The following is a 26,236-nucleotide window of genomic DNA, read 5'->3' on the forward strand; positions in this document are numbered from 1 at the left end:
ATGAGTTTGCCGACCACTGGCATAGACTTACTGCTCTTATCGTTGTTCCTCTTTTCTCTTGTCATTGCCCTTGACTGCCTGTTACTATGGCCATCAGATCAGCCAGACCACCTTATGGCAGGGAGAGGTTCTGGACCCCCATGGCCAGTTCTGTGCCTTCTTCCAGGCCTCCGAGGGCCACTGTGCTCTGATGTTTTCTCCTATTTCTTTCTTGATTCCCTTCAGGGCACTTCCTGGAGGCTCCATGTACCCAGGTGTCCCCTTCCTGCTTCACTACACACCAGGGATAGCTCCCATCCCTTCCCATCTAGCTTGGTGAGGTCCTCCTCCTGCAAACATCTCCCCAGCTTAACCAGAGGAAAGGATGTCCCTGGTGTTTTCCTGTCCTCACACTGAGGAACTCAGCCTCGTGCGCCACGCCTGCATGGTGCCAGGGGATATGGTCCCTCCTCATAAGCACGAGATAAGAATAGCAGCATGGCTACCTATTGTTGAGGCTGCATGCTGGGCAGAGTGCTAAGAACTTACTTGGATTGTTTCATTTACTCTCTCTAGCAACGTTCTAAACTAGGTACCATTATTATCATTCCGTTATTAACAATGAGGAAACAGAGGCTGGAAGAGGTGAAGTAACTTAACCCAAATGGCATAGCCAGTGAGTGGAGGAGGAGCTGGACATCACTCTGACAGCTGGCCTGGGTGCCCTTTCTCTTGAGTCCTCCACCAGCCGCCAGCGCTCACATTCTCGCATTCTCATCAAAAGGATCACCTTTTGGTGTCCTCTCCATTTGAAATATATTTTTATTGATTTCAGAGAGGAAGGGAAAGGGGGAGAGAGATAGAAACATCAATGATGAAAAAGAATCATTGATAGGCTGCCTCGTGCATGCCTCCCACTGGGGATGAAGCCTGCAACCCACCACAATAAGAGACAACTACATATCCACCAGAATAGGTGCATTGCAAAAGAATGGAACATGCCAAGTGTTGGCAAGAATGGGGAGCAAGCAAAACCCTCTGTAGCAATTCAGAATTAGTCTTTCCAAGACGTGCCTCTGTGACACATGAATTATTTTGAGTTAAACCTTCGGGCTGAAGAGAAACTCCTGCCCATCCCCTTTTCTTTAACTACTTGGAAGAATTTAAATTAAGGACCTTGTCCATAATAAGAGTTATTACCAGAAATAACTTTTCATGTACTATTTATAAGGCAGTGCAAACATCTAATTACTGAACCTCTGCTCTTCTGCAAATTGCCTCATTTTAATTATTCAATCAGTCAAAAGAACCAGAGGAGGGAAGGGGGACATTTCCCCCTCCCAGCACCTCATATATTGTGATAAGGGTATAGATGTACACATCTATTGAGCAAAACTTTCTGACTGTATCTACTAAAGCTGAACACATGCATACCCCATGACTCAGAACTTCTTCGTCTAGGTATAGATCCAACAAATGTGCACACATGCTCAAAGAGGACAGCAGCTGTGTTCCTAAGACTCCAACACTGGAAACTATCCAAATGCCCATCAACAGTGGAACAGATGCATGTATTGTGGTGGAGTCCTACCCTGGAACACTACCCAACAGTGACAAGTACCCAACAGCTACATGCAAGAATACACCCGAATTTCACAAGCATAATGCCGAGCAAAAAAAGCCAGAGAGGAAAAGACTACATATTGTATGTGTTCATTTTTATGAAATGCAAAAACAGGCAAAACTCATTGTTTCTGTAGAAGTCAGGATCATGGCTGCCCATGGAGCGGGGAGGTAATGACCAGAAGGAAGTATGAAGGGGGCTCCTGAGTGAAGTTACTCTTCTCTTTCGGTTGGGATGGCCAATTTTGAATATTTATCAAGTTTATGATATGTGTACTTTTTTGCACGTATGTTATAATTCAATAAGATGTTTTGAAAAATATTCCTCTCCTTCTGATTGCTTAATGGAAAAAAATCTCAGCTGGGCTCTGGCTTGCCTAATGCGTCCCTTAGACTGGCTCATCTTTTGTTAACCAGGCAGAGTGCGTGCGCAGGCTCAGAGGCCTCAGTAAACAACACTATCCAGCTTGAACTGAATGACTTCTGTCTCCTTGTGTTTGTTTTTGTGGTTGCTATCTATATATGGCCATCAATACAGCATTTCCATTTATGGTAGTGATATAAACTTTATTTTTAAAATAGCTTTAAGTAAAAAAGAAAAAAGTGAATTGACTTACATTAAAAATAGTATGTAAATAATAGTACAAGTAGTTCTTAGTCACAGTAAACCTTGAAAGGGTGGAGTTGGTGAAATACTTTTCAAATGGAAGAAGGCAGAGGTTAGAGGGAGGGGAGAAAACCAGTTTCAGCCTGTCCCCATGTCTCAACGAGTCCTCACTGCACAGCACAGACAGACTCAGGCCTAAGGACATACATAACCCTTGCAGAGGACTCATGAGGAATGCAGAGCAAGGGATGCTCCAGGAACAGTGGGCAGAGCAGGGACTAGGAGTGGAGGACCTGGTTCACTCAACAAGTGTTTATGGAGCCTCTGGGTTCCAGGCACTGTTCTAGGCCAGCCTATGTAACCTGGCTTGGGGCCTTGGCTAAGCCCCCTCTGCTTCTCTACGCTTCAGCTGATGAAGGAGGTTCTGTGATTGATGCCTTTCTGGAGTGGAGCTCTGAACCTCATGGCGGTTAGAAAAGGTCTTAAAAAGACGGGGCTGTTGTTGTTGGTGGTGGTGTGTATGTGTGACTATTAACCAGAGAACCAGGAGAAAAGAATTGGGGAGTAGTCTTCAGACTCATTGGCAAGAGAAAGCTCATTGAAACTTTGCATTGGTCTAATTAGACTCACTTTACCTGCTCACCTCCAGGGTTCTTGGCTAGGAGACTGAGAAATTTTTACAGAGGTGGAAGGAGAATCTCAAAAGGAAAGTGAGTAGCCAAATGAACAAATAAATGCCTCCCCTGTCCTCTCAGTACATCCATCACAATCTTTCATCCCCAGCTGCTGGGCATTGCAATGGAGATTGAGAATGAAGAGCCCTGCCAGGAGTATTTTTAGAGATGGTATCACTCACCACATTTAGTGACTGTGTACTAGGTGCCAGGCACTATATTTTAGATCCATGCCCCATCCAACATGGTAGTCTCTCTACATGTGACCATTGAGCATTTGAACTTTGGCTAGTTCAAATTGAAATGGGTTGTAAGCATAAAATACACATCAGAACTTGAAGATTTAGTATATTTTTTAAAAAGGGAATGTTAAAACTCTCAGTAATAATTTTTAATATTGATTCTACATTGAAATAATAATTTGCATATGTTGGATTGAATAAAGTATATTATTAAAATGGGTTCCATCTATTTCTTTTTTACTATATTTTAACGTGTGGTTTGCATTAGATTTCCATTGAAGAGTCATGCTAGACACTGTCTTACTTTGAAGGCGCTCAGACTCCAAGCATGATAGCAACAGAAACAAATGTTACAGGCAGGCAAAAGATGCCAGGGCACACCAAGGAGGCGTGGCCAACAACCTCCCCATGCCTGTCGCTTTTTACTGCTATCAGATCTGGACACCATTCTAGTGATTTCCAGATGTCCAGCTCTGTGTATTTCACTCCTTTACTCACACATGGATGCTGTACCCCTCTGCCCACCAAATGAAGCCAAACCTCCACGCAAGTAATTAGATTCGGCTTCCTTTTTCCAACTTCACTTTCCCATTTCCATGTCCTGGCTTTGGCCGATCTCCCTGCTCTGGGTGCCCTTGCTATCCCTACATTTCTCCTGGTAGACGTACAAGCTTCAATTTCATATCTGATGTACCCATGAAATCTCCATCACATCTCCATCTAAACATGTCTCCTCCGCAAAGCCTCTGACAACCAAAGCCTTCATCTTACCAAAGTCTCTCCCATAACATGGTTAGTTTCTTAAGATCAGGAACTTGCCTTGCTGAGCACTTACTTCATCATCAGGGCCAGATGGCCGCTTGGTAAATAGCTGTTGAGTTGCATCAAATGGCTCTGAGTCCTAAAGTTAGAAAGGGCTGGAGTGGAGGGCTCCAGTGGGGGGAAGTGTGGCATAGAAGTACAGTAATTCACTGCTTAACAACAGGGATGCATTCTGAGGAATGTGTCATCAGGTGATTTCTTCATTGTGGGAGCATCATGGAGTGCACTTAACCTATTACTCCAGGCTATAGACCTGTACGCATGTCACTGTATACAGCAACGCAAGATATAATCAAGCACGAGAGAAAGTAATGCAATCAGGATACTCAGCCCGGCCAGCATGGCTCAGTGTTTGAGTGTCGACCTATGAACCAGGAGGTCACGATTTGATTCCTGGTCAGGGCACATGTCAGGGTTGCGGGCTCAATCCCCAGTGTGGGGCGCGCAGAAGGCAGCTGGTCAATGATTCTCTCTCATCATTGATGTTTTTCTCTTTCTCTCCCTTCCTCTCTGAAATCAATAAAAACATATAAAAACTATTTAAAAATAATAATATATAGTATTATGTACTGTGCAGAATTGTACCTACTCTACTTTTGCACAACTGGCAGCACAAGTTTGTTTATATCAGAATCACCACAAACACATGAGTAACGTGTTGGGCAAGGACATTACAATGGCTGTGAATTGAATAAAGTATATTATTAAAATGGGTTCCATCTATTTCTTTTTTACTATATTTTAACGTGTGGTTTGCATTAGATTTCCATTGAAGAGTCATGCTAGACACTGTCTTACTTTGCGTAAGTCTTACTTAACTGTCTTACTGAGCGTTAAGCATGTTTCAGCTCCATCATAATCTTATGGAACCACCTTTGTACATGCAGTCTCTTGTTGACAGTACTGTCCTTCTGTGGTGCATGACTGTACTGAGAAATTAAACCTGGCTGGGGGCAGCTTAATGGTCCGTCCCATACCAAGAGAGTCTCCCAGACAAGGGTCTCTGTTAGGGTCACAGCCTGGGGAGATGGCAGGTCCAGCTGGAATGCTGCGGGGGTTGGAGACAACTTGGATGGATGACTCAGTAAATCAAACAGAACACTGAAGTGAGGCCATCCTGCTCCATCCATCTACATTATTGGAGAGAGCTATAGATACTCCAGGGTGTTCTCTCACACCCTCCCCAACACCCCTGAAGCAGGGCTTCTGGGATCTTTCCTGCAGCAAATGCCTCCAGATCTGTAGGGTAGGGGCCCAGGTGACTAAGGGATCACTTTTTTTCTTTCTTTTCTTTTTTTTTTCAGGGGAGTGCAGAGTAGGCAGCGAGGAAGGGAGCAGGTTTCTTAGTGTCCAGAACTTATATCTTACCAGGTGCTCACAGGGTTGGGGAACTGCCATGGTCACTAAGGGGGGCTGTTAGGGGTTAAGCTGGTCTAGAGGATGCGAACCTCCTCCCGACTCAACACCAAAATCATTGTCCCAAGCACACATCAGCGGGTCAGTGAAAACCCAGGATAGAGGGAGTCGTTGGGGTTGGGAGTGAAATCTACTTAAGGTCAAGACCATGCCTTTTGTCCTTTGCATTTCCCCAGCAGTTAGCCCAGTGCCGGCCACACGGGAAGCTGGCAAACTAACTCAGGAATTGAACCGAAAAGAGGAGACAAAAGCGCTCACTCTCCATTCCCGCGCCAATACTACTGAAGCCCCCAAGGGATTCTTACTCTCCGGGAGTCGGAGCCCAGGGTGGAAGGGTGTGGAGGGACAGAGGCCAGTGTGTTCACGGACTTACAGAGCGGGACGAAGTGGGGGTGGGCCTGCGCGCGGGAGCGTTGGGGAAAGGGGGTGGTCTCCAAAAGGGGGAGGGGAGAAAGCAGGGGGCGGGGAGAAGCAGGGCCCTTTATGACGCGGCTGCAGCGCCCCGGACAGAAGCCCAGGAGGCGGTTCCTGTGCTCACGGCCCGGCCACCTGCCCGCTCTCTCGCCGCGTCGCGCTCCCCGTGGCCAACATGCTGCTGAAACTGGGTGGCCCCGCGCTGCCGCTGCTCCTGCCGCCGCTGCTGCTGCTGCTGCTGGGCGCCGGCGCGCACGCCGAGGTGCTGTTCCGCTGCCCGCCCTGCTCGCCCGAGCGCCTGGCCGCCTGCAGGACCCAGTCGGCCGGGACCGGGCGGCTCTGCGCCGAGTTGGTCCGCGAGCCGGGCTGCGGCTGCTGCTCAGTGTGCGCCCGAATGGAGGGCGAGACGTGCGGTGTCTACACCCCGCGCTGCGCCCAGGGGCTGCGCTGCTATCCCCACCCCGGCTCTGAGCTGCCCCTGCAGGCGCTGGTCCAGGGCGCCGGCACTTGCGAGAAGGGCCGCGACTTCGATGGCACAGAGCCGGGTGCAGGTAACGCGGGGGAGGAGCACTAGTTGGGAGAAACTTGGAGGGCAGCGTGGGGCCGGGCTGGTGGCTGCTCTGCAGGGAAGGACCTCAGAGACCTTGTTAGCGGAGGTAGAGCGGAGTCCTTGGCCAGCCTCGGGGAACTGTTGGGAGGGGGACCAGAAAGTCAAGCCCGCGAGGGGACTCGAGTGGAGTTAGAGTGCAGGGAGGAGCCTGGCTAGTTATCTGTGGGGAGGAAAGGCACCCCTGTTATAATGGTTTCCCCGGGTGGAACGTACCCTGACTTCTGTTTTGGAGGGTGGGGGCGTTTACTGTGATGGAGGGGGTTGGTCAGATCCGTGGGAGTAGGACCTCAGGGTCCTGGAAAGGTCCTGGTGGAAGGCGCTGCTGGGGTGGAGGGTGGAGGTGGCGGGTGCCGGTGACACCGGAGACTTCACGTGAAAAGAGGGGATCTCTCGTGAAAGAGGGGCGCAAGGAGAAGGCAGTGCGCGTGGAGGGACTCCTGCTACTGGAAGTGTGAGGTGGGAAGAAAGGACTTGTTGGTACTTAGCAAAGTGGGTTTCTTAGAGGGAAAAAAAAAACCCGGATCCCGCTGTTTTTTCACGTAGAGAACGAAAAGGCTCTTACTACTACTGTGTTGGATGGAAAAATAAAAGAGGGGCAGGCATTTGCGGGGGCGGGGCGGGGGGGGGGCGAGGAAGAGACCCCAGCAGCTGAGTCACTGGAACTGAAGCCGGGTCGCCAGGTGCAGTCCCCGGGCCGGGTGGGGGCAGCCGTCCTGCCCAGTTTAGCACCTGGGCCCCTGCTTGGAAGCTGGAGGGCGCGTGCCTGGGGGGTGGGCGCAGCTACTTTAACCGGAGGGACGTGTATCCATCGCCCCCCCCGCCCCCCCCACTGCCCCTCATTCTAATTTGAGAAAACTTCCTATCCGATAGAATGGGAACCCTGAGATTCTTTGTAAGGGGCCCTCATGTTTTTTGAGGGACACAACCAAACTATAAGGACCTCACTTGTTTTTTGTATGTTTTTAACATTACAAAAGCCTCCTGCCACAGTGGTCTTGAGGAAGCTGTAATTCTTTTCTTTCCTCTTGGAGACAGTGGTGAAGTGTGTCCACTGCCTGTTGTTTAAAAAGCAAGGGAGTCTGACCAAGTTTCTGAAACTTGAAAAAAGAAAAAAAGAAAAGAAAAAGTGAAAACATTCTTGCTTCTCAGTTTCTGGTCATTGTTCAACTGCTCCCTCCCCCTCAGCCAGACTCTCCCCCCCCCCCCCCCACTCCACTGTCCCTCAAGCCTACTGTTGTTTCCCCCCTGTCCTCCTTGAGAATGGACTTAGGGGTCAGAGTTGAAATCTTTTCCTATTTCTCTGGCGCTTTTTGACCTTGAGTGCAGAGCAAGTTCGGTCTTCCTGGGTGCAGACTCCAAAGGAAACACCTCGGTCCCTCTCTTCTGCCTCTGGCTCACTTCCCTCAGCCTGCCTCAGAGTGAGCCCTTCCATCCTCCTTCTCTTAGAAAGTAATACTAAAAGGTAAGCGACTTGGAGAAGCTCCTCTCACTGCGGGCGCCCATCCCTCAGTCCTGCGTTTCTCCCCCATCACCCCCTCGCACCCCGGGGTCCACCGGGGAGATAATGCGGTTTCTGACCTGACTCGGACAAACTGAACATCTTTCTCAGCAGGGTCAGCTTTGCAAAAGGCCTGAAAGCTTATAGAATCTTTTGGATCTTGACTGTTTTTAATAAAGTGCATGGTACATGTTCTTCCTAAATGTTTTACTATTTTTCTTTCACGCTTCTTACCTCTTACACTCAGCCTGAAAACCGGCTCTCCTGCTCCCCAACCCCCAGCAGCAGGTTAGGGTCTTCAGAAGGGAACAGAAGCAGAGACTCTCCTGTCCGGCCTTCCTGGAGCTGGAGGGGGGAGTTGTCAGAGCCCGGGGACAATGGGGTGAGTTCATGGGAAGAATGCCCCTCTGGATTTTCGTCCTGGATATGCTACTCCTTTCCCCCAACTAGCCCCCAGCTGCCTCCTCAGCATGTGCTCCTGACTGGTAAGAGGGGACAGAAGCCAACATGGGGGTAGAAGCCTAGTGGGCACATTGGGAAGAAGTGACCAAGAGCAGGGTGCCTGAGGCATAAGTAGGGATGGGGTGATGGGGGCACTGTGGGGAGAAGCCTGGGCCTGCAGGGGTGTCAGGAGGAGAGAGGGGCACATTTTGAGGCTTCTGTGCTCAAGAGGATCTTGGGCTGGGGCAGGGAGGGGCACTGCATAGAGAGCACTTGGGTCTGACTTGGGTGCGACTGAGCTTGGCCCAGAAGAGACTTGAAACACTGAAGGCTGCTGCCTCCTACTCTTCCCCCATCCCTTCTCCCCCATCTGAAGAGTGAGCCTCCCCCTCCCCCTAACCCCAGCCTGCATTCCTCTTTGAGCAGGTTGCTTTTGAGAATTTTAAACATACCCTCTCGTTTTGAGGCAGCAAACCCCGGCAGTTCCGGCTTCACTCTTAGCTCTTTTGTCTTTGTTCCCGGGCTCAGGGGCTGTGTCTCTGGCTTCCTGGGAGTGGGAGGGATGCAAGGGGGTAGGGGGAGGGGAGAGGCACTTCAGCCGGTGCTGAGCCTGCATCCCCTGGGGGTGATGGGCTGGGATTTGTTGATTCAAAGAAACCGGAAGTCAGATTGGGGTATTGGAGTGGGTGGTCTGGAAGAAAAATGGGAGAGGGACCCTGAGGTCTGTGTGAAGTCTGTACCTTAAAGGTATGGGGTGGTGGTTGGTGGTGGACAGGGCAGAAGGGCCTGTAAACGTTGGAGAAGAGGGTTTGGGCCAGGCCGGGTCCTTTCAGAATTCAAGGCCTCCCTCAGCAGCTCCCTGCCTCCTTTCCGAACCTGTACAATGCTGGGGATTATGCCCAGGGGCGGAGCCGCCCAAGTGGCCACATGTTAAGGTGCTATAGAACTGAGCAGCCATTCACAGTCCTGGTCTAGGCGAGCGGGCAGGCCTGCCTGTGGGCGCACACACTCTGCTTCTGCAGTTGCTGGGGGAGGAGAAGGGGCAGAGGCAAGCACTGATTTACAGTGAGTGGTTCAGTGCAGTTTCAAAAAAAGGGGACAAAAGCAACAGGACTTCTGGTTCAAAGCACTGCTTTGCATCTTGTCTTGCATAAATTTGCATACTGAGTTGGACGTGGTAAAATAAAATAGACTTAGGGAAGGAGTGAGACCCACTGTCACTGATTGCTAATACCACTATCTCCCCCCACTCCCCCAGCCTCCCCTTTTTGGACAGGGCATGCAGAACTAGCTCTGCTAAGCTGCTCCCCCTGAGTCACTGCCCCATTATGGGGAGATGGGGAAGTTGAGGGGGGCTGTTCCTGGATCCCTTTTCTTGGTTATGGGGATCAAGCAGAGGAATTGCTCTGTGCTCTCTGGCCTTGGAGGCGGGGCTGGCCTGGAGGGCGTGGTTCAATAGGTCCTGAACCTGCTAGGCAGGCAGTGGCCCAGGTCTGCCAATTGTGCTGGAGGGAGCTTTGAGAAAAGCAAATCCTGAATAACAATGTCAAAAGATCTTACAAAGACAAAAGCAAGGCTAAAGATTCTAAGTGAGAATAGGGGATAGAGTCTTGAGGGGAGAAGAACCATCTGGTGTGGTCAAGAGGATTTATGTATGCAGTGGTTCTTGGCCAAATTGGACTATTGAGCTTCCTGGCAGGCAAAGGGAAAAGGGAGGTTTATGTGGTTCTCACTGTTAGTTTGCCTTAGCATTGAGCTTTAAAATAAAAATTTCCGACAAACCAGTCCTTTGGATTGGGTAGGGGGGCAACATGGAAATTAGTCAACCAGGAGCATATTCAGTCACTGAGTGTCAAACATTTGAGGGCTCACTCTGAGAGAATCATTGCTCTCTAGACCAATTGTCAGGTCAAATTCCAGTTGCTTCTCAGATTAGCTGTCCTCTGCCATAGCAAATGGGACACACACCTGTTAAGTTTTGATATTAGGACGTTCAGAAAATTCTTGGCTCTAATGAAATGCAGAATAGGAGCTTTATTCTCAACCTGCAGGGGCGGGGCGGGGGGGTGGTTTTGGTAGGACAGGCCAGGGGCTGCTAAAAGGATGGAGCAGAAAATAAACAGATTATGCCCACATTTGGTTTTGTTTTTGGCTCTCTTCAGGTTCTATAACACTACAAAAAGTTGTTATTATTTTTAAAGAGACTCCATATCTAGGGGCTATATTTAGTTTCAATCTCTCCTCTGTGTTCCCAGCTTCTTTTTTTCCTCCCCTGTTTTCTACATCCTGTCTTCTCAACACCCTCTAGAGCAGGGGTCCTCAAACTTTTTAAACAGGGGGCCAGTTCACTGTCCCTCAGACCGTTGGAGGGCCGGACTATAGTTTTTTAAAAAAACTATGAACAAATTCCTATGCGCACTGCGGGCCCGGGACGAGTAGGCTGCTAAGGCGGGCCGCATGTGGCCTGCGGGGCCGCAGTTTGAGGATGCCTGCTAGAGACCCTTCTCCCCTATGCCCCTCCCAACGGGGACCTGGTCTAAGCCACCTGCCTGAACTTGAGAAATAGCATGGAAAATATATTGGCCCAGCCTTTCTTGAGATCCAATTAGAGGGAGACCACGTAGGTGATTGGGGACTGGAATGTTTGAAACAAATTGAATCCTTACATGAGGTGGGTGGTTGGCTGGCAGTGCAGGGACAGGCTTTGTAGGTGCGGGGAGTATTTCAAATCTATTTGAAACATTTCCCCCCAAGATGGTTGGTTCTAGGGCTGCTTCTGCTAAAACCAAGCACAGAGGAATAAGATTAGTTATCTTTTCAATCCACCAGGGAAGCTGGTGATCTGTTGGCAGATGCCCCGGGCCCCTCTGCTTCTCCTTGCTATCCCTGGCCAGCATTTTGCTGAGGTGGCAGGCAGCTGCCAGGAGATGGGTTATCCTCTCATCTGTTCTTATCTTGTTATAAACTGGCTTCTTTGCCTGCTTTGCTAACTTCTGTCTCTGGCATCCTTTCGAGGGAGGCTTTTTGCCCCCATTTCATAGGTGTGGGACTTGAGCTTCGTCAAGGGCACCTTAGAAGGTAAGTAATAGGATGAGAGACGAACCTGGCTAGATACCTTTCCTCTGACTAAGGGGAACTGTTGGCCAAAAAAAAAAAAAAAAAAAAAAAAAAAAGCAAAAAAAAGCCTTTGACCCTGTCAGCTAAAAGGTTTGTTCATGGACACCTGCATGTGCAGGTGACATACGAGTCTCGGTTCATCATGGCCAGGTTCAGGTTCAGTTATTTGCATGCCCTTGCCTCCTTCAACAGGCCCGAGTCCTGGAGCTTGGGGACTTCAGAAATGGAAGTGGCCAGTGTGCAGCTGTCAGGAGAGAAAAAAGGGTCCAAGGTGGGCTCCTGGAGTGAAGAACTGGAGGGCAGGAGGGACTGAGAGAGATGAGGGTGGGAGCATCCTAGCCTGTGCAGGCCTGTCCCTGAGAACCCGAGTGGGGATGGCTGAGGGCTTCCCCGTTGGTGAAATAGGCATGATTGCATGTCTTTTCTTTCCATTTTAAAATCTATTTGAAACATTTACACTGAGATATATTTGTAGTACTTGCTTACACCATCTTTTTTTTTTTTTTTTCAGTTACAGTTTATATTCAATATTATTTTGTGTTGGTTTCAGATGTATAGTGGTTGACCAGTGGTCGGCAAACTCATTAGTTAACAGAGCCAAATATCAACAGTACAACGATTGAAATTGCTTTTGAGAGCCAAATTTTTTAAACTTCTTCTAACGCCACTTCTTCAAAATAGACTCGCCTAGGCCGTGGTATTTTGTGGAAGAGCCACACTCAATGGGCCAAAGAGCCGCATGTGGCTCACAAGCCGCAGTTTGCCGAACACGGGTTTAGACAGTCATATACTTGACAAAGTTTTTACCCCCAATATTTCTAGGACCCAGCTGGCCCCGTGCATAGTTTTTACAATATTATTGACTATATTGTGTCTCTTGCATGGAGTGCATGTGAGGGCGACTGTGCTAGAGGACAGTGTCTGGCGCATAGCTTCTCACAAACGTTGCTGCCTTGGTCTTGACAAGTGACATCTCCTTCCTGATACTCAGCTAGTGGGCCTTGAACATGAAGGCCAACCGGCTGTGTCAGGCAGGCCACTTGTCACTAAGGTTTTACCGTGACATGTAGGGGCCCAGTCAGAGATATATTTTTTCTGAGCTTCAGTTTCCTTATCTGTAAATCAGGAATTGATAGAACCAGCTCCATTGGGTCATGCCTACACATGAGTGTACATGTGTGCTTATATGTGTGTGTGTATAAAGAGAGATCATACATAAAAAGCTTAAGCACTTGGGTTTTTAAATTTTCTTTTGTAATGAGTCACTTGATTTCTACTTCACCTAGAAAATGGAAACATCCATATCTCTGACCTACTTTCACAGGCAGTGGTGAAGCCCTTTGCAGAGAGGGTAAGGAAATGATACTTTAAATGAGGATAAACCCAGTCGACAATAAACAGTGGTTTGAAGTTAGCAGGCTTGCACTTTTTATGGACCAGTTAAGCAATGCTCTTTGGGGCCCATACGCTAATGTCTGGGACTGACCATTCTTGGTATGGGAGCTTCACTCAGAAGTGCCTGGATGGGGTGGAGGGACGGAGGGGGGACAGAGGTGGCCCCAGAGTTGGGATCCTGGATGCTTGTGCTGGCCTTGCGGCTCAGAAACAGGTGACACGGCTGGGCCTTGCCTTCCCTGCCAGCCAACCTATAGGATCAGGCCCCCGGCTGCTGTGATCTAGGAACTGGAGGCCACATCTCGGTCGGCAAGCTGCCTTTTCCCTGGGAAACCTGCAAGGACTCAGGCTTCGGAATAATGGGGTTATGCTCAGCCAGCTCTAGCACACTTAGGATGTAGGGCATGCGTGAAGGGGACATTTTTTAAAAAAATATATATTTCTTTATTGATTTCAGAGAGGAAGGGAGAAGGAGAGAGAGATAGAAACATCAATGATGAGAGAGAATCATTGATTGGCTGCCTCCTGCACGTCCCCACTGGGGATCGAGCCCGCAACCCAGGCATGTGCCCTTGGCCGAAATCGAACCTGGGACCCCTCGGTCCGCAGGCTGACGCTCTATCCACTGAGCCAAGCCAGCTAGGGCGGGGACATTTTTTTGAGGTCCTCAGAACCAGCGAAGACCCCACGGCGCCCATTTCCTGCTTCAGGAAAAGGGGCTTTCTGATCCATCCTGACTGAGCTGAGGGTGCCGGAAAGTTGAACGTGATCCTGGCAAAGAAACTGGATGTTCCCTCCAAAAAAGTGACGTTTTCTTACTAGGAGCCTCCAGAGTTTACCTCACTCTTGGGGCGGGGGTGGGGGGCGGTTTGGGGGGGAATGTTGGGGATGGTAAACGGTCTCAGCGGGGCTGTCGAGAGCAGGAATGCTTTTGGGATGCTGGAGTTTGTCCTAATGTCTGTTTCATCTGTGGTCCCGGGGAGCCCTGGGAGGGGCAGCCTGTCTGGGAACAGTGATGACTGTTCTCAGGCATCTGATGGAAGTGAGGCCTCAGGAAGCAGAGGAGATGGATGCTGAGCCTTCATGGGCCAACGTGTGCTTGTGAGGCCCAGCACAGTGGGGACAAAGCACAGCATTGCCGCTGGGAATCGGGGGTGGCCGGTCCCTTAGATTCTGGGTCCACAGGTGGGTAGTCCATCCAGAGAAATGTCTTTGCTTTTAGGTTCCAGAGTGACTGCCCCCCCCCACCCCCCCGCTGCCCAATGAGCAGAGTGTACGGACTATAGGACACGTTTTTCCACGGACATCCCCCTAGGCCTCTCCCCCACTTGGCTCCTAACCATCGGCCCAGGCCTGTTCCTGAACAAAGCCTGGCGCGGCTCCTAGTGCCAGTCAGGACACAGGGAAACCTTGCTTAGAAAGCTGCTCCCCCGGAAAGAAGTACAGAGTGGACTGTAGTCCGGAATTGTTTCTCTTTGCTTTTTTTTGTAGGGGGAGGGGGGCATTTGGCCGTCCTTCAGGCCCCTCTGGCCGCCAGCCCCACATCTCTTCCTGGCTGTTGGGAGGGAGCAGGAGAGAGATTGGGGAGAGGGGCTGGCAGGCCTCCAGCTGGGGCCGAGAGAGCTGGCCCACAGGCCCTGGTTAAGTTGGCTGGAGAAGGGCCTGGGGAGGTTTCTAATTAGTGGACGGGTGTAGGTGTGTCAGCCTGTGTTCATTCAAGGAACTGAGCTCGGAGCCAGGAGGCTGGAGAGGGGAGGGCGCTGAGCCCAGGAAGGCCTTAGTAATTTGGGGAGGTGGGGGTGGAGGCGAGGCAAGAGGAGCTTGCTCAGCGTATCCATTCTGATAGGAGTGAAGAGATGGGGACCTTCCAGCCGGAGGAATCTGAGTTGGATTGTGTGGGTGCAGTGAGCACAAGGGCAACCTCGAAGGGTAAACGGCAAAGCAATGATAATTTTTTTTTTTTCCTAGACAGGTCCATTTCTACCAAAGTGTCTGTAGGTTTTTTTTTCTTTTTCTTTTTCATTTCTGTTTTAGCCTCAGGAATCTCTTCACTTGACAGATAAAGAAATTATGTCTGGCTGCATTCAGGTTCAAAGCCAAGGCAAGCACAGACCATCACGTATGGACCAGAATGGAGTCCAGGTCTCCAGCTTCTCATTCCAGGGCTCTGTTCCATCAGAGGCACACAGGCAAAGAAGCAGTGGATTATATACTGCTGCTTGGAAAAGCTCCCTTTCCCTGGGAGGCAGTAATTAAGGCATAACTTCTCAAAAATGTCCCTCTCGGCAGCTCCCCAGGATATTGCTTTTAGGTCTATTGTCATGACTTCTGGGTGGAGGTGCCAAGTTGCCTCTGGTTGGTGACCTTGCTTTCTGAGTGCCTGAGGCCAAGATAAAATGCAAATGACAATTCCCTGGTACCCTGCCCCAGCCACTGCCTGATAAGGCTGGGTAGTTTCTATAGCAACAGTGCAGCAGTGGAAGGGGGTGTGTCAGGCAGATAAAGCTGGAAGGGGATGGGATGCGTTTGCTGGAGGCTTTTGAGGATGAGAGGGGCCAGCTGGCATAGGACTGATGGTTCCTTCACTGGGAAGAGAGGTCCTGTGGAGATGGGGAGGGGGTGAGGTGATGGGGAACAGAGGAAATGAAGTGCTGGGGTTAAAAGGTCTGGTTGAGAGTCTGTCTTTAGGTGATGCCAAGTGACCAGATGCCATTCTGGTTGGTTAAGAGCTATGACGCTAAACAGCCTGGGTTTGGTTTTTGGCTCTGCCATTGCCTACGTGACTTTGTACAATTGGCCTCAAACCATATGACTTTTTTTTTTTTCGGTCAAATGTGAGAGGGGATAGAAGTTATCAGCCTCATGCAATTGATAACACCAAGTTATGTACACAAACCACTTAACACAAACTCGGTGTTAGAGGCTCTGATGTGGTCATGCAGGTTCTGATCCCTCCTTCCTTCCTCCTCTGGTCTCCACACACAGCAGAAAAGGAATGCACATGCCTGGTTTTGGATGTTTTCTGATTGGCCAAGTTTATGAAGAAGAGATACTTAAGAATCCTGGTCCTCAGTGTGGCTTCTCCCACAGGTGTGCTTACTTGGGCGCTGCCTTTTGCCTGGAAAATCCAGAATGGAGTCAGTGGTGGAGGGTTTTCCCGTGGGCAGTCATGGCCTTCAATGCCACTGTTACTCATTACGGTTCTATCAGTGGCTGACGGCTGGCCATGGCCCACGGATGCCCCAGAGGAGAGGAGTCTCACTTGGCTCTGCTGGTTGCCTCTGGTTCCGTTTGCTGCCTCGAGACCAGCAGAGCACAATCCAGGGAGACAGCTGATGTGATGCAGTCTTTTATCAGACAAAATCCGTGAACTTGTGGTTGAAGAGAACGGAAAGCATGGTGACCTATTTAAAGGTACTTATTTATATTCAGGACACTTCTTGTGCTGGCTTAAGAGTGTGGCCGGACATCCTGGACATCTCTGCAGGTTTTTAGTTTCTTTTTGCATCCTCCGGGTTCAATTTGTCAGGCCTGGAGTGTCTGACAACAGCCTTATTGGAATGGAGAAGAGGCAGTCGGAAGGGGGAGAGTGGTAGTAGAGAGGTGAGTAGGAGCCAGTTTTTATTCCTCTGTGAGAGCTGGTCTGCTGGGTCACACCATTGGAACTGAGCATAGGGACGATTGTTTGATTGGGTCCTGGGAGAGGGAAGTCTCTTTCTTCCCCCATCTCATGCTTCTGTTTGCTCTTTGCCTTTCTGTACTCCTAACCACTCCTGCTGCTCTGGGGCCTAGATGGTTAGGGAGGGGCCAGGAAAGTGAGCCATGGTGGTACTCAAAGCGGGAGAGTGGTACTCGAGCTAAGATGCTCTCTGGACAGTCAGCTTTCCTGATGTTGAAACAGATTGAGCACATACTATGTGCAAATTCTGAGACTAACTGCACAAAAATGCAGCTGTCCTTGCACACGCCTTGTGATCCTGGAGGGCAGCAAGAAAAACATTTGAAAAAGTTGAATACTATCTAAGAAGAAACCAAGTCAGTGGAGATGTACACAAAGCTAATGCAAGTAAACGGAAATTCTTTTTGCCTTTTGACCCAGGCCCTTGGGAAGATCCTGATGTGAAAAAATGAGAGTCCTTTTTGGAGAATAAAGTCACAGAAGTAAGAGAAGCACGTCTAATGGGTATCTGCTTCTTCAGTCTGGGAAGAAGAAAGCACATCTTCCTCCTTCCATAAAAGGAAATTGAGCGCACAGAATGTCTCCCTTCCTGTACTCTTTTCATTCTCTCTCTCTCTCTCTCTCTCTCTCTCTCTCTCTCTCTCTCTCTCTCTAGAAGTTAAGTCCAAGTTTGTATCTTCAAGAAGTTTCCATCCTTTGGAGGAGGAAGGAAAAGCGTGGACCCATGGCTTTTTGCCAGTGCACTCAGGCTAGGGAGCTGGGAAGGGAGTTGAGTCCAAATACAACAGTGCCTTGCTCAGGGAGGCCCCTCCTCAACTCAGTCAAGGGGTCTTCAGACAATTGGAGTTCCTATTGTCCATCTTTCTTTCTCCAAAGGTTCCTCCTAAACTGTACCGGAGGAAGAATGTGCAAATTGTCACTTGTTTTAGTTCTTTCCCATGAAACCCTTGGGTGGCTTCTAACCTGGATCTCTCCTGTTTCAGTTTAAGGCTATTGCCTCTCTTGTCCTCAAGGAACCAGAACAGGTGTCTCCCTCCCACTGGGCATGGCTGACCCTTCGGCATCCACCTATTGAAAGACTCTTGGGTACAGTTGCTAGTAGTTTTACAAGTACAACTAATGCTCTAATGAACATTATTGTGCAAGTGCCCTTGCACACATGTCTCAGAGGAGCAGAATTGCTGGGTCAGGCACATTTTCCCTGCTCCCATAGCCTCCGATCTAGGTTTGCACCAAAGCACACTCTATACTCACTTGGGCCTTTAGCAGGTAGGTCACCTTGCCAGGTTCTTGGGTGGCTTTATTTGAACCAGAGGAGCAGTGTTTGGGAACCATGAGAAGGAGTAAGCTGATAGTGCTGTTTGCCATCTTGATACCAATTTCTCTGGCTCGTCAAGGACAGCCTGGCTCGCAGAGTCCTGGAGGAACTTGGCTGAATTTGAGCTTGTTTTTGTTTTCTCAAACTGTCTGCCTTCGCCCTGACCCTCCCCGGGTCCTTGTGATTCCAGGAATGACCTTGGTGTTTATAAAGCAGCCCTGGGGGAGTGCATAGGCAGGGAGGCTCTGCAGAGGCTGCGCTATTTCTGCTCACTCAGGAGACGGCGCCATGAGGGCATGCTCTAGGAATCCCCATGATGCCTGGCCAAGAAGGGCTCCTTTGCGTGCATCCAAGCACACACGTGTGCCTGTTTATGAACCCGCGGGTGAGTGGAACGAGCTTACTTGACTGTGTCTTCGCAAAATGTCTGTGTGAAGCCATGTCTCTGGAAAACAAGAGGCATCTTTCTCCCACCACCAAGAAGTTCTTCAGAAAACTGAGGCAGGAGAGGGAATCACAGAGGAATGGGGCCCTGCAAAGCCAGAGTTTGATCTTGGTCTAGGCTTCTGTCTGAAATTCTGAGGCTGGAGTCTAGGATGCCATTTTTAGATAGCTCTTCAGTGGATTTCTGATGAACAGCTATGTTTGGGAACCAGTCAGCTCGTCGAGCTCCCTGAATTTGTAGATGAGCACACTGAAGCCCACACATCTTAAATTCCTTGTTGGCATCACTCAGAGCCAGGCTAGGTAACATCACAAACAGAGCCAGCGCCGTTCTTCCTACCATACTAGACCCGTTGGCCAAGGCTTTGAGTTAGGATTTATTATTCCCATTTTTCAGACGTGAGAAGTTAGAGCTCAGGAAAGTTAAAGAGCCTGGCCAAAATGATGGTTGGGTTCTAAGTGGCAAAGTCAGGACTGGAATTCAGGCCTCTTGACTCCCAGAGTTCTTTGCCTAGTTGGGCTTATTAACGAATTATCCACTGCCATGGATGTTAATAGAGAAGTTTTTCAGGAGGGAGGGAGATGACAGTATTTATTCATTTGCCCAACATATGTTAAAGTTAAGTGTTTTTTGGGAGAAATCATCAAAGAAGGATGGAAGTGGGAAGGCAGCTAGCATCTTCTTGGCCTGTTAGCCGGAATACACTGGTGAAGGCCTATGACCTGTTGAAGGAGGTAAACCCATTGCGGGGAACAGCAGATTCATGGCAGCATTAGATCATCTATATGGTACCACCTTCTCTCAGATGTTCACATAACCATGAGACAGTCTAAGGAGAAAGTTGGAAGATGACTAGGTTTTTTTTCAGAAGAAAGACAAGAAAGAAGACACCTGTGGTGAAGATGTGTTATGGTTCTGGAAAAAGGTCTCCTTTTCTCACCACGCCTCACACTTGAAGCAGGATGAACTAGAGGTTGCTTGTAGCTCCTAATGGAATGCTGAGGTCAGAGCGTCACCCTAGGACAGTGGTCTGCAAACTGCGGCTCGTGAGCCACATGCGGCTCGCGAGCCGCGGTTTGCTGCTCTGTTGACTAATGAGTTTGCCGACCACTGCCCTAGGAGAAAACGAGGTTTCCTGAGTGCAAGGATCTGCTGGACACAGGTTCTCATTCATTGAGTAAGGCCGCCAGCACTGTAAAACCAGGGTATGAAGTCTTCAAAGCTCTTTCTCCTGGAGCGTCAGCTCCCAGCTCCCTCCTTGGCTGGCTTAGTGAGGCTGGGTCAGAGGATAGTGTGTGGACCCCTGCCAATTGTGAAGCCCCTCTGATGACGGCAGAGAGGTTGAGCATGCTCCTAGAGACCCAGATGGTAGTCCTGGGTGTGCTATCTGTAAAATGGGACAACTTGTCCATCTCTTCCCATTCCACCAGCCTTTCTCATCTCCAGCTGTCCTTTAGGCACCTAAGGTGGAAAGGTGTGGCCACACACCTGAAGCAGGACGGGACTTCTCCAGGCTCTGACAGCCCTCCCCAAACGAGACTGGGGCTCTCCGCTCTGCCTCTCTGTCTCCCCCACTTCTCTCTGGAAAAGCTTGACCTTCTGCATATAATCAGTGTCGACCCATTTTCTTGGGAATCTGTGTAGAGAACAGCCAATGCTTACTAATCTTCAGAGGACAACCTCTGCACGGGCCTTGGGGGGGTCCCTCTCCGTCTCCAAGACCGAAGCTTTTTCCAGCCATACGATTTGGCTCACTAAGAATTTTTTCTTGGAGTAACCTTTGCACTGTAGCCCACGGAGCTGCATACATAAGTGGTTACTTAATAAATATTATTCTGAACCTAACTCTTTTAGGCAGAAAAAATGCAACTTGATATTTTTGTGTTGAGAGCAAATTCCATCTCTAGCTGGAGTTCTGCATCTGGAATGTTTTCTGAGGACGGCTTCTGTCACCTGTGTGAGTGCATGGGAAGAACTTGGTGATGTGTGGTAATGGCCTTGTCTGACCGAGTGTGGGAGGCGGTGTGGGCACTCCCTCCCTCAGGGTGGCAGGGATGGGGGGATGGAAGCAGCTCAGAGCTAGCCTCCAGTGTACTGTAAATGCACACAGCATCTCTTGGAAGCCTCCTGGCCACCCACTGGAGGTGGCTGCTGTTTTGTCTGCATTTTACTGATGAGCAACAGAGGCACAGAGAGCTTAAGCAACTTACCTGGGGCTGCACAGCTAAGTGGTGAAACAGGGACTCGGGCAATTAGACTTGGAAGTCTGAATTTTTGAACCTCTTTGGCTGGGGATAGTAACAGTCAAGGAATGAGGCTTTCCCAGCCCACAGTCCTTTCTGGTCTCCACCCAGTCAGTTAGTTCGTTCCCCTTCCCAGGGCTTTATTTCAAATGTGGAGCGTCATCATGTGCGGCAGCAAACCAGGCCTGTGGATGTCCTCGTCTGATTGGCATGTTCGTTGGCAGGGGTGAGATCAATACAGGAATGGAAGGAAACATGCCTTTGAATCCAGGTGGCCTCTGTGCGGGTGGACAAGCTGATCCTCACCTCAGAGAGGTGGGGCATCTCGGGACAGCTCCTCCGGGGAGAAGCCTGTTCGAGAGGCCCCGTCTTCTGTACCTGGATCAGAGCTTCCTTACTGACTTCTGTGGGCCTGAGACACTTTTGCCTTTGGGGGCCCCTTCCTCCATAAGAAATACTCTAAAATCATATTTTATAACTGTGTCTTATGACTACAAACGTGTCAGTGTTGTATATGAAAACATTTTCTTGGAACTAAAAGCTTATTTTTCCTTCTGATTTTAAAAGATATCGAAACACTCACTACCCCTGGGCACTGTGCCTGCTATGCCTAATGAATGAGCCAGCCCTGCCTAGAGACTGCAGCACACACTCATCTGGGTGCCTCTCTTCATCAAACTTGTTTCCAGGCCCACGGAGGGCCCGGCCTTGTCCTGAGTGCTGACTTCTAGGACTTGGCCGAGGGATGCATCTTTGGCCCCGTCAGTGGTTCGAGCACCGGAGCTGGGCACACAATAGGAGCTTTTCTCTGTTGACTGACTGGCAGTTTAAGAAAGTCGAGACTTAATAGATGTTCCCTTGGACAAATGTCAGGATGTGATAAGATGAAACTTCAAAGTTGAGCAGGTCGTCGTTCCTGTTCTTGGGGCTCGTGGTGTAATGGGGAACAAATCAGCGTACGGGGTATGCCTGTAGCAGCCACAGGGGACCAACAGGAGGGGCAAACAGGCAAACGAAGAGTCACAGCAGGGGGTGTTGGAAACTAGGTTCTGGTAGTGACGGTTCCACCTCCATGTTTTAAAATGTCACCCAATCCATGCCCTTTCAGACCATAAATGATGAATCCCTTAAACTGGGGGTTAGTGACAGGTGACTCTGGGAGGTCTTTCTACTGGAGAATAATGGACCCCAGGAGGGACTCAAACCCTTCCACAGTGAGGGCCTTGAAGACCCAGTGATCCTTCTGGGATCCACTTCCCAGGATGGAGGCAGAACAGAGCAGGCATTAAGGGAGGTTCTCATAGGGCCCACCTAAGAGTTGCTGTGAAGCAGAAATTGGTCATCCATGAAATCATTCAGCACAATTGCTTAGCTGTTAGTTCTCTGCGTCCCCCTTATTGTCAGGGGTCCAGACAGTCCCTGGAGGGCCCATCTCTCTGGAACTTCTTTGTTTCTCTGCAGACGATGACTACCATGAGGTTGAGGACGGGACCATCATGGGAGGTGGAGGCAGTGCCGGCCGGAAGGCATTCACCTCGGGCATGAAGGAGATGGCTGTGCTGCGGGAGAAGGCCAACGACCAGCATCGCCAAATGGGCAAGGGTGGCAAGCACCCCCCCGGCCCGGAGGACTCCAAGAAGCTCCGGCCCCCATCTCCCAGGGTCAGAGGGGGTCGGGTCTAGTTGGAGGGGTGGGAGGACATGTAGAGGGAGTCTCACAGTGGGGAGGGCACCCCAATAAGATCTTATGTTCTGTGTTGTCAGCAGGCAAACAGGACTTTTCCTTTTCTTCCCTTAACACAGTGGTTCTCAACCTTCCTAATGCCGCGACCCTTTAATACAGCTTCTCATGTTGTGGTGACCCCAACCATAAAATTATTTTCGTTGCTACTTCATAACTGTAATTTTGCTACTGTTATGAATCGTAATGTAAATATCTGTTTTCCGATGGTCTTAGGTGACCTTGCTAGCGGTTCTGTAGAGCCTAAGACCATCGGAAAACACAGATATTTACATTACGATTCATTAACAGCAGCAAAATTACAGTTATGAAGTAGCAACGAAAATAATTTTATGGTTGGGGTCACCACAACATGAGGAGCTGTATTAAAGGGTCGCGGCATTAGGAAGGTTGAGAACCACTGCCTTAACACATTCAGTGACCTTGAGAGCAAACGGCAGATCAGCATCTCTTTTGAGGGGCCTCAGTGTCTTTGGCTGTGAAATGGACAGGGCCTATGGTTTCTTGAAATCCCTTCCTTCTGAAACCTCCACATCTCTGTGTGGCTTTGGAACATAGGCAGGAACATGTATGCTAGAGGTGGCGATGGAGCCACGTGAGCTCACTCGCTCACTCGTGTTGCGATGTGCTCCCCTCCCTTGGCTTCACCTCCTCTCTCCAGCCCAGCTCTGCTGTCTTGGATCTTGGCCACTGATGGTTTATGGAAAGGAATGGAGCTTGGGCCATTCCTACTGGGCTAGGATAGAGAGATCCAGAGGCAACCACCTGAATTCAGTGTTTGCAAGTAGATTCCATCTTGAACCCTGAGAGCCATTGACGCAGATGGAGGAGAGGAGTGACAGCTCACAGCCATGTGACTTTCAGGGGTGGATGGGGCACATGATATGGTAATGAGCTCACTGGGCTGGGGGTCAGAAGTCCCTCGTTTCACCAACTACCCGTGTGGCCTTGGGGAAGTCCCTTCCCATGCATGAGCTTCTTTCTGGGGTCGCTCCCAGGGCCATCTCTAAGCCTCCTCTGTGCCCGCCTGCACCCACAGACACCCTGCCAGCAGGAACTGGACCAGGTCCTGGAGCGTATTTCCACCATGCGCCTTCCGGATGAGCGGGGCCCTCTGGAGCACCTCTATTCCCTGCACATCCCCAACTGTGACAAGAACGGCTTGTACAACCTCAAACAGGTGAGAAAGGATCTCCCCAGGCCTCTGGTGTACCTCAGTCCTGCCCCACATGCCTGAAACCCTCTGAGGTCTGAGAGCTGAGCGCCTGAAAGCCAGGCTTCCCACCTGGCCTCCAGCCTGGCAGAGGCTGATTCCACTTACCCAGCTACCCGCCAGCAGCACTCGGTGTCCAGGTTGGGAGGGAGCCTCTTGGAGAAGAGAGGTGGGCTTACACCAGTGCTTCTCAGCCTTTATTGAGCATTCCTTACCCGGAGGTCATTCCCAGGCCAGACACCCAGAGACTGCCATTCAGAAGGTTGGGTGGGGACCAAGAGTTTGCATTTCTAGCAAGATGCTAGGGCATGCTGATGGCGCATAGACCGTGCTTCCAGAATCATTGATCTAAACTGCTGACCAAGTAGCCTCTCTGATTGTTAAGGATCTCAGGGACGGAGGATCAGGATGGAGAAACGCCACTCAAAATATTTCTAAAAACCGGTAATAGAACAGCATTGTACGTACATTAGAGAACGTTGGGGAAGTGTAAGTAAACCACCAGAAACCTCCCCGCCTCCCGCTCCGTTCCAGTGGCTTCTGATCACCGATGTGCACAGTATTTCCCTTGGACATTGTCAGTGTTGTTCACATAGCCACATACAGTCTGTACTGATGACTGGTAGTGGCTGTTCAATATTTGCCACTTGCCTTTTGACCAGTCCACTCCTTTCCTCCTCCAACTCATCGCCTGGATGGGGAGAACCAGCACATAGATGTGCCTTTCACTCCAGACAGAGAGAAGGCATGGGAGGGGGTGGTTGGGAGAAAGGGGTGAGGAGTGCGGGCTCCCCTGGACATCCTATTTTCAAGCAGCGGCGGCTCTGAGCCCTGGCCGCACAGACAGACCTGCTGGGCAGCTTTAAAAACACGGGTGCCCGGGCCACACCTCTGGAGTTTCAGATTTTGTGAGTCTGGGTGGTTGCTGGGCACTGGGATTTTCAAAGGTCCCCCTGGTGATCCTAGTGGGCAGTCAGGACTGAGGGAGAGGTGGCTGCGCAGAGCCAGGAGATGGGGTGCGGGGTTCTGCTGATCCTGAGTGGGGGTGTCTCACTTCCCCACCTCCTTCACAGGGCAGGCGCCTTGCCCCTCTCAGTGTCAGTTTAGTGTTTAACGCTATTTGTGCAGATGCCCTCTGAATGTAAGCCAGCTACCTCATTGGGAGCTCAAGAAGAAATCGTGATCTCTTCTAAGCAAACAAACACACAGGCAGTGTGGGTAACTAAGAGGGTTTGCAAGAGTCATTCATTTATGGGTAGAGCTGGGACCCTAGGGAGAATGCCAGGGTGGGTATGTCAGCGATGGCTCTACGAGCTGTGTGATGTTGGGCAAGTTCCTCACCCCGCCTGTGCCCCTGTATCATCATCATCTATAAAGTGGTGACATAAAGAGCACTCACACGGTGGCTGTGAGAATTGCAGGATTATACGTGTTAGGTATAAATTGTAACGAGCAGCATATAGGTTGCTGACATGGTGCCTGGCGCCTGGGAACACCTGTGCTAGTGTTGCCTTTGACCGTTTACGAGCATCGTCATCTCACACTCTGATTAAACTCCATACTGGACCCCCAAGGCGGGACCTCCTGCCGCTGGGGCAGAGCCCTTTCACCTCTGGGCGTTCCCAGCAGCCTTGCACATCCAGTGCAGTCCCAGGGCCAGCAGCTTTAGTGTTAGCGATGCCCAAGGTGAGGCTCACCCCTACCCCCCTGAACAGGAAGCTGCATTTTGGCAAGTCCCCCGGCGCACAGTGAAGCGGAGACGCACCGTCCTGCAGCACGGCTCAGCGCGCAGCCTTGAGCGACTTAATGAAAGCTGGCAGCGGCAGGGTGTCCTTCATGGTTTCCTCTTCTCTCTCTTCAGTGCAAGATGGCTGTGAACGGGCAGCGTGGGGAGTGCTGGTGCGTGAACCCCAACACCGGGAAGCTGCTTCAGGGATCCCCTACAGTCCGTGGGGACCCGGAGTGTCATCGCTACTACAATGAGCGGATGCAGTAAACCACGGCCAGCCAGTGCCTGGCACTCCACGCACCCTCTCCAAACACGGGCAGAGAGGAGAATGCTTGGGTGGTGGGTGGGGGAGGGCTTCCCAGGAGTTTGACACATGTATTTATACTTGGAAAGAGACCAGCACTGAGCCTGGCACACCCGCTGCCTTGCCCCTCCCAGTAGGAGAGGTTGCACCCCCTTCTCAAATCCCTGCTGGAAGGGGTGCCTGCAGAGGCAGAGCTGGGGTCCAGGTTTGGGAGGGGGAAGAAGAAATCTTTATTTTTGAACCCCCGAGTCTCTTGCTTAAGAATAAAGAAAAGAAAAATAAATTGCGTGTCTTTTGCCTGAGTCTTCGGGGCCCCCCGACTTCTAGGGAAGTGGGAAAGGCCCAGCCTTGGTTTCCCACCATGAAACCGGAAGGAGAAGGATGGGGCATGAGGAAGGCAGATCTCCCTCCAATGGTCTCAGCCTGTGGGAACTCAAGGTGTGGAACCCTCACTTGTAACTCCAGGACCCAGTGTTTCTGCCTGGACTCCCAGCTGAGTCCCTGGCCCTCCCCCTCTGCTGCCCACCCCACCCCCCTGCTGGGGTGGGCACTTGGGGGAGGGGAGGCGGAGCAGGCGTCTCTCTTCCCTCAAGCACATTCAGATGATACTCCAAAGGGAGAAACACTGGAACTGGGGGCCTTTGGCCCCTCAAATGAGAGCTCTCTTTTGCGCGGGAAGATGTCCATTCAGCTCCCAGGGACAGGGAATGGGCTGCTGTGGGCCAGC

General features: G+C 50.4%; 1 protein-coding gene across 2 annotated transcripts; it reads left to right on the forward strand.

The window, feature by feature from the left end:
• Positions 1–5,813: 5,813 nt before the first annotated feature.
• IGFBP2 (insulin like growth factor binding protein 2) lies at positions 5,814–25,778 on the forward strand. Of its 2 annotated transcripts, none has more exons than XM_080670928.1 (4): positions 5,814–6,328; positions 21,985–22,184; positions 23,303–23,443; positions 25,338–25,778. In XM_080670928.1, the coding sequence occupies exons 1-4, from the start codon at positions 5,953–5,955 to the stop codon at positions 25,470–25,472; spliced, it is 852 nt and encodes a 283-aa protein (XP_080527054.1). In that variant the 5' UTR covers positions 5,814–5,952; the 3' UTR covers positions 25,473–25,778. The 2 variants fall into 2 exon arrangements, with proteins under 2 accessions (XP_080527054.1, XP_080527055.1); XM_080670929.1 differs by lacking the exon at positions 5,814–6,328 and adding an exon at positions 7,712–7,849 and having other exon boundaries at positions 25,338–25,768.
• The last annotated feature ends 458 nt before the right edge of the window (positions 25,779–26,236 follow it).

Source organism: Plecotus auritus, assembly GCF_963455305.1.
Source record: "Plecotus auritus genome assembly, chromosome: 5".
NCBI classification, from domain to species: Eukaryota; Metazoa; Chordata; class Mammalia; order Chiroptera; family Vespertilionidae; genus Plecotus; species Plecotus auritus.